The sequence below is a fragment of the Nanorana parkeri genome, unplaced genomic scaffold (assembly GCF_000935625.1).
Source record: "Nanorana parkeri isolate BGI_ZX_2015 unplaced genomic scaffold, ASM93562v1 scaffold1997, whole genome shotgun sequence".
Classification (NCBI taxonomy): Eukaryota; Metazoa; Chordata; class Amphibia; order Anura; family Dicroglossidae; genus Nanorana; species Nanorana parkeri.
Genome location: NW_017308265.1, coordinates 4,274 through 12,269, shown reverse-complemented (window position 1 = coordinate 12,269; position 7,996 = coordinate 4,274). Strand labels below are relative to the sequence as shown.

The 7,996-nt window shown below is 47.7% G+C and overlaps 1 protein-coding gene across 1 annotated transcript in view; it reads right to left on the bottom strand.

The window, feature by feature from the left end:
* Window positions 1–7,996, bottom strand: part of PRDX1 (peroxiredoxin 1) — a 13,341-nt gene that overhangs the window by 1,296 nt on the left and 4,049 nt on the right. The window contains exons 2-5 of the mRNA XM_018572319.1: window positions 4,498–4,614; window positions 4,170–4,323; window positions 2,361–2,480; window positions 1,972–2,102 (exon numbers count right to left, since the gene is read on the bottom strand). Of these exons, the coding sequence (XP_018427821.1) occupies window positions 1,972–2,102; window positions 2,361–2,480; window positions 4,170–4,323; window positions 4,498–4,603 (511 nt within the window). The 5' untranslated portion in view covers window positions 4,604–4,614. The remainder of the gene's footprint in view (window positions 1–1,971; window positions 2,103–2,360; window positions 2,481–4,169; window positions 4,324–4,497; window positions 4,615–7,996) is intronic.

The window sequence follows — 7,996 nt, the reverse complement described above, 5'->3', positions numbered from 1 at the left end:
CCCTCTGGCCGCCACGCACCCCCGCCACTCTTCCCCCCTTTACTGCCACTAGTATGAACGTATTTGCAGTCAGTCACGATTAAACATTGATTTCTTCCTCTGACGAGGATTTATTGTCCATGCTGCATCGTTTCTCCATCTCCGACCTCCAGACTCTGCATATCTTGGCATTCTCCACATAGCTGAGCCAATAAAGCTCTCGGTGGTTAATGATTAGATATTTGCACTTATGGAGCCTCATTTATTGGGCCATCTACAGTTTATTATCTGGGGAAACGGGTTCATCTATAAACTATGAATGTAAACAGATGGGGAGTCTTTAAGGGCCAGGCCACCTGAGGTGATTTCTGCATTAGTGGAGCCTGCTGGGGAACATCAGCGCCTGGCTTTCTATACCCCTCTATGGAAAATTCCAGATCAAAAACAAGGTTTTTAAAGTGTTTAAGTGCAAAAAAAAAAAAAGGAAAAGCCAACATGTTTTTTGGCAGGATAGTCAGCAGATCATTGATCTCAGTTGTCTTGACTACAGGACACCCTAGGTGGACAAGACTGGAGGTGTTCTGCAGTCCTGTTTTTAAACCACTCTGAGCAGGTAAAACAAATTAACCTTGCAGTGGAGGATCTCTGGTACTCTCCCGATTCTCAGATGAACCTGGAGGCTAGACCAGTCCCCAGTCTCTTCTCCCGCAGGCTCTGGCAGTCTAAGGTGCCATTACATCATGACATCAACTGGCTTCCATTAGATGCAAGGACACAGGGGGACATTTCACAGAGGTGAATGCTGACTGCCACAGGACCACGTGAAAAATCTCTCCCCACTGCAAGGGTTAATTTGTTTACATGCCCGGAGTTCTTCTTTAAACATGACACCAACAACTCCATCTATAACAGCACAATGAGCGTTGTCAACCCACAACAGGAAATGTGTTAATGGCAGGATCACCAGGTGAAAAAAAAAAATCCTGAAGAGAAAACTAATGCAGTCATCACTTCCAAGGACTGGAAAGCTGCAATTTAGGACAATTTGTGTTTTGGGGTTTGGATACACTTTAAGGCTTCAAAGAGGACCTGTCCAGATAACCCTCCTGTACACGAGGAGTGAAGGTGAAGCTTGTAGAGTGGCAGTGGCTGGAGGAAGGAGATTTTTGCATTGGGCAGGAGAGACTCTATATTGGTCAGAGAGGGTTTGTTCATTGACAAATTAAAAAGAGTCATCCTCTGGATGGACGTCACCATTACCACATTAGATTGGCTCTCTTGCTTTTCTGTGGCCGCTGCGCCACACGCAGGGCGATCTGGAAGAATCAGAGAGAGAGAGAGAGTCTGGAGCGTCTCAGCAATTCACGGCCTGTCTGTGCTGCTCTTCCTGAGCAACGCACAACACACCCAGCCAGGTGCTGGCTCTGCGCCTATTCTACCCGTCATGGCTGCCAAAAGGAACTGGCCCAACAACCCTACCTGCTCATCAAGAAGGGATTAAAGTCACCCGGCAAGAGATCTGTTAAAGGAAACTCGTTTTGTTAAATCGGGCAAATACATTCCAGGTTCAGCACAAAAAGAGGTGCAAAGTCTTAAAGGTCATGTCCTTTAGAAGACAGCCACAGAGTAGACAGGCCTGTCCCCTGCCAGCATGCTGCAGAGAACCACCCTTGTTCTGTGTGGAAGCTGGGGTCTCTGGAGAGTTCTGACACACCCTTGCTGTGTCAGCTCTTCAATCAGTAGGGACATCTTGGATTGCATGCTGGCAGGGCACAAGCTTTTCTACTCAGGCCGAGTTCTACAGAAAGACTGCACCCACACAGGACTTAACACCCCACCCCCTCACTGGCAAGACCATGCAGGACCATATAGGACTTCTATCCATTACACACAATGCAGTCTGTTCCACGGCACAATCTAATGTGATGGTTGTAAACCAACTTGTAACCTGGCGATACAAACGCCTACAGATAACATCCGGCGACCACTCACCTTCTCCGTACTTATCTGTGTGTTGGAAAGCTTGCACCAGTCGTAGCGTTTCATCTACAGAGCGACCGACGGGCAGGTCGTTAATGGTGATCTGTCGCAGGATCCCCTTCTCGTCTATGATGAAGAGCCCCCTGCAGAAATCAGGGCACACTGTTACATCATCAATGCTTCTCAAATCCCTGCACACCCAATTCTCAGCAGTGCTGGGCAAACTATGGAGCTCTGGGCGCAGGACTACAACTCCCAGCATGCTGTGCAGTGCAAGTTACCCAAGTATTGCCCCATACGCCCTGCACCATGAGCAGAGCCCTATTTCCAGGTGCGAATATTCATATTGTGCTGGAGGACTTTCTGACCAGTGACAAATAACTACAGCGCTCTATAATTACCGGAATGAGATTTGGTCATCGTTAAGGACGCCGTAATCTGTAGCGATTGTGCGGCGGATGTCTGAGACGAGGGGGATCTTCATGGGACCCAAACCGCCGTCCTTCCTGGATTGGCTGGTCCTGCGGAAGAAAGATCTCAGCTTGACCAGATGTATTATGAGAAGATTACTTTTCCGACCAACAAGAGAGAACATCAGAAAATAAAAGCCAAGCACCCAAAAATCCAACAAATTCCCTTCCTGTCCTCATCAGAATCAGACTCAGGAAATGCCACTTTGATCCATGTAAAATGCTGCTTTTTTTTGGTGTGGGGGGGGCGGGTTGGTGTTTAATTGGAATTCCATTGTGTGGCATTTTGCACATGCTTCGATGTTGACAAAAAAATTCCTCTAGTTAACCCTTTCAATGTTCCAAATACCAGCGGAATTACATGGGTCATGTGATCACTGGCTGTAACCATGATCATGTGATCAGTGACCACATAGTCACCGTAAAGGGTTGCATGAGCTGTGTGCATGCACTTCTAGCATAGAGGGTTTCCAGGAGTATGCATACATGTGGTAAAGCCCACCGCCATGCTCCCTCATGTTTGCATACAGCTGGCGATAAGGGGATTAAAGTCTAATTGCATTTTCAGTTTAAAATTAGCTAAATACATTCCAGGTTAATCAATACAAAAAGTTTTACAGTTTTTACAGCCCGAGTGGAAAAGCCTATCCCCTGCCATGTGTGGAATCAGTGGTCTCTCTGCAGAGGCCTGACATCCCCCCTGCAGTCAGAGGCAGAGCTCTCCCAACTGGCAAAGCTCAGGCTCCCCCCTTGGCTAGAGGGCTCTGGTCCAAAATGCCCACATGGAAAGGAATGGAGTCTGAATTCTGGCAGGGAGGTCTCTATGTCGGGCGCATCAAGACCTAAAAGACGGGAGGTGACCCTGTCCACCAGGCTCCATATATATCCAACCACCACTGTGGACTGACCCTTTAATAGCAGAGTATCCGGTAACAGCGCTTGCAATAAACTGCACCAACTAGTATCAATCACCCCTCTGTACTGCCCCTGGTGGACATAAAGCAGATAATACACAGTAATGGCGGCCAGATCAGGGGCGGTCCTTCTAGAGGCAAGCTATGAACTCTTATAAACTCACTTTATAATACATGGGAGCAATTGGAGACTTTCCCCAACACATTGAAAAATTTGTCAGCAACAACAATTGCTTCCATTGCGTAGACGTTCTCATAACCAGATCTATACGTCCCTATTCTCAACGCATCCTGGAAATGCACGGCTCCTTTATTCTGGAATCCCCAGACATGGCTCCACTGCACCCCAGGAAGCCCTACAAAACCAGCCAAGGGTACAAAGATCGCTCCGGGCCCCGTCAACTCCCATAAACCTGTGAGACAATATGGAGCCAAACTCTGCCAGTACGTGATGCTTCCACAACTTTACTGAAAACCGGACATGAATACGCCACATGCTGTCTGCTTCTGTCATGTTTCACCCCCCAGTGGTTTTTGCTTTCCACTTGTTTAAAAAGTTACAGAAGCATCACAGACAAGAATGGTGCATTGCGGCTCTATATGGTTTCTCTTTATTCTGGATCAGGTTCAGATGCAAAGATTTCCAATGTGTTAGAATTTGTGTGCCGATGTTTGTATGCCTCAAATACAAGCCCGACTGACGCAATGCGCCAATCACATTGCTCGCCATTAGGTGGCGTATGGTCAGTCCTGCTGGATGAACCCAACACAGAATACTTTGCCTGCTATTCCCCAAGTGGACAGATACAGGTCACAGCAGACATACCATGCCAGGTGACAGAAGTGAGAGTCCACCGAGGCCGCAATGACTTCGGTGTTTAACTTCTTGAACTCTTCCACACGGTCACTGAACGCAATGATCTCCGTGGGGCAGACAAATGTGAAATCCAGAGGATAAAAGAAGAAGACGACATACTTTCCTGCAGGGGACATAAACCAGATGATTACATTGAAACAAAAACGTATCAGAACAAAACAAAAAAAAACAAAAAACGGTATCAGAAATAAAATGTATCGTTTTCTTCCAGGGACACAGAATGGAACATTCTTCCCTCCGAGTTCCACACTGAGCCCCATTCAGACTCCGCACCCACCTCTGTAGTCGGAGAGTTTAAGATCTTTGAACTGTCCATCTTGCATCACAGCCGTGGCAGTGAAGTCCGGCGCAAGCTTTCCGATACGTGCGTTTCCAGCAGACATGGTGCGTCGGTCTAGAAGGAGGAAAGAAAATCCGGATTGATGTGGAAATTAGATTTCAGCAGAACAAAAACAGGAGACAGTCTGGCCTATATTAACAACCACTTATAAAGCCATCCACAACTCCGCCCCCAGCTATATCTCCAACCTCATCTCCAAGTATCACCCTAACCGTCCCCTCCGCTTCTCCCAAGACCTCCTTCTTTCCAGCTCCCTCGTCAACTCCTCCCATGCTCGCCTCCAGGACTTCACTAGTCTCTCCCATCCTATGGAACTCTACCCCAACCTGTCCGTCTATCTCCCACTCAGACTGCCCTTTAGGCAATCCCTTAAGACTCATCTCTTCAGGGAAGCCGATCCCACCTCAACCTAACCATTCATCCCCACACAGCTCCCTCCTCATGTATCACCGGCCCCTCCCTTTTAGATTGCAAGCCCTCAGGGGCAGGGCCCTCATTACCATCTTGTCTTGAATTGTATTGTGAGTGTAATGTCTAACTTGTATTGTAAAGCGCTGCGCAAACTGTTGGCGCTCCATAAATCCTATAATAGTAATAAGTGGAAGTTTCAGGATGAATTTAATGCTCTTAAAGGCAAAATGCGCACGGCAGTTACTTTTTTTTTTAGTTTATACCAGTAATAGAAATTAGAAGCAGACGATTAGCACCGGAATACACTGCGCCACAGAGGGCAATGCACAATGGACCACATTACAACATGCGGTGTGCAGATTATAAGGAGGTCATGTGCATTTGTCAGATGTAGTAAATGGGATTATAATGAATGAGCTGCCTCAATACACTACAGATCACTACAAATGTGAATACAGCTGCTCCTTCATTGTCCAATCAGCATGCTGGGGGCGTGTTTTTGACCAAGCTCCAGTGGTGGTCCAAGACTTCTGGAAGGCAGCTATCTCCCATATATGCATTTAGCTGCAGGTTAGGTCAAAGAATTCCAGACTGATGACCAGAACTTGGACCACAAGCTGCTCGATGGAGACGAGTGCTTCGCTGCCGTGTCAGCACCCCACCTCTAAAATTAAGAGTTCTAGATCGCCTGCAGTGAAAGTGACATTGCTTTCAGAGAAAGACCCTTCACAGAAACATGTGGCCGAAGAGATACGATGATCAGAGTCCGTGGTATTCTGAGCCGCCAAACCATTCCCATGCGGCTGGTCCGGAGGTGGTGCGTGTGAAGATGCTCTCTGGTCTCCACCACTTCATATGCCATTAAAGAAAGTATCCCCTGTACATAGACCGACCACCTAACCCACCCCACTGGGAGAGATCAAAAATCGGCCACAGCTGTCAGTCGTCGTGGTCACATTTTGTATTTGGAGATGTTGCAACTGCAGCCCACTGGGAGATGCCACAAGGTGCCTCCATAGATCTTCCATGTGTACACCAGGGCCCTCCATGCTGTGCCACCCCATGAGGGATTCTACGATGCACCAGCACCGCTTTTCATGTGTCCCTCATGATACAAACCATCTCATCCTTTCTGTAGGACAAAATGACATGTAACCAGGATCAAACTGCTGGACACAGGACATCAAATTTGGGTAAGAGGGCAAGCGCTATGAAAATTTATGTAACATTCCCGTTCTCAGCATTCCCGTTGCAGCAACAAGCACGGTACAAAGGATGTCCGACGTACTGATGGAACTTTGGTACCCAGGCACTCTGTAGACCCCTTTTTCCCCCCTAGAACAAGAAAATGTTCCGTTCTAAACTTCCCGATAATGGGATTTCTATGAATCTTCCAGGACAGCAGGCCTACTTCAGGTTGCCGGCCTGGAAGATGATTGGAGAAAGCCATTTTTAGATGTGAGGGTTCAGCACAAGTGTTTTCTGCAGAAGGTGCAGATCCTCCAACACTGATTAACTTGGAACTCATTTACCTTTACACAGCAAGAAGATCAAACCTGCCTCCCTGGATTCCAAAGGACAACACGAGGGAGCAGCCCTGACCGGGACAAAACGAGTACAGGCAAGGAGAGAAGGCCCAGCGCTGCACACAGGGGTTAAAGGTCAAAGAACATGGGAAGCTCATCTACCATAGAGGAATGCAGAGGCCTGGTTATGGGAGACGAGTGTGTTAAAGGATAACCCTGTACTTCTAAGAACAGTCTCCCGCTACATCCCCCGGGGGAAACCGGGCCCACCCTCAACCCCCTCTGCCCAAGGGGGAAACCGGGCCCACCCTCAACCCCCTCTGCCCAAGGGGGAAACCGGGCCCACCCTCAACCCCCTCTGCCCAAGGGGGAAACCGGGATGTGGTTAGTGATAGATTCACCTGCAATGAATGGGACATTCACCGTTTGTAAATATGCAGCAATGCATTTCTACTTCCAGGGGAAGAGGCCTTCACAGCAACATAGCTCATAGCACCGGAGTATCCTCCCAAATCTCATCAGAACAGATGACTGGAAAAGCTACAAAAAGGTTCTTGAACATAAGTCCAGTGCAATGTGACTTCGTTGTACCATCACCTGGATAAATGAAACCCTCCAGACATCCTGTTCACATTCTCCTAGTCTTCATCTGCAATAGAACTGCAGACCCAGACTAAACAAGGACAGCTCCAGGGCCAGGCGACAAATCACTTCTCCTGTGCACTGCACTCACGTAGTCACTGGAGATCACACACTGTTATAAGGTCAGCCTCCGCAGAGAACAGATATATACCGTGTTTCCCCGAAAATAAGACAGACCCTGTCTTGTATTTTTTTGGCTCACAAAAAACACACTAGGTCTTATTTTCGGGGGAAGGTTTTTTTTTTTTTAATGTACAACAATCCACACTTATTCAATTAGAAAAGTCTACATGTATTCATGTACAAAAATATGGTGATCAGGGCAATCAGGGGCGCCGTACCTTTCCAAGAGCAATTTGCTAACCAATCGCTGGCCACAATGAATGAATCGCACTTTTACTATCAGTTCCTCACAGGCGGAGCGCATTTGGTATGACTCCGCCTGTGACAGGAGGCGGCGCTATAGAGGAGGCGTCGGCTTATGCGGCTCTGCTCCCTCCGCTGCTGTCTCGCTTCCTCTAGCGCCGGCTTCGTTGGCACCGCTGATTCTCTCCCGCGGCTCTTCAAGTTCCCCCTTATGCCACCACCGGCCCCGGGAATGGTCACAACTAGGTCTTATTTTTGGGGTAGGTGTTATATTCAGGGAAACAGGGTAGAAAACAAAATGTGCAGAACTCCACCTATCCTTGTGTGATATTTTTCAAATGCAGTTCAGCCTCTGGTCACATGACTCCACACCATTAATACTCCTGTGTGTTATGAAAATTTCCCCAGTGGGTCAGATTGTGCAAAATATAACCCGATGGGTGTTTTAACCCTTTCCTACTCCGAGGCATAGAGAAAAAAAAAACAAAAGG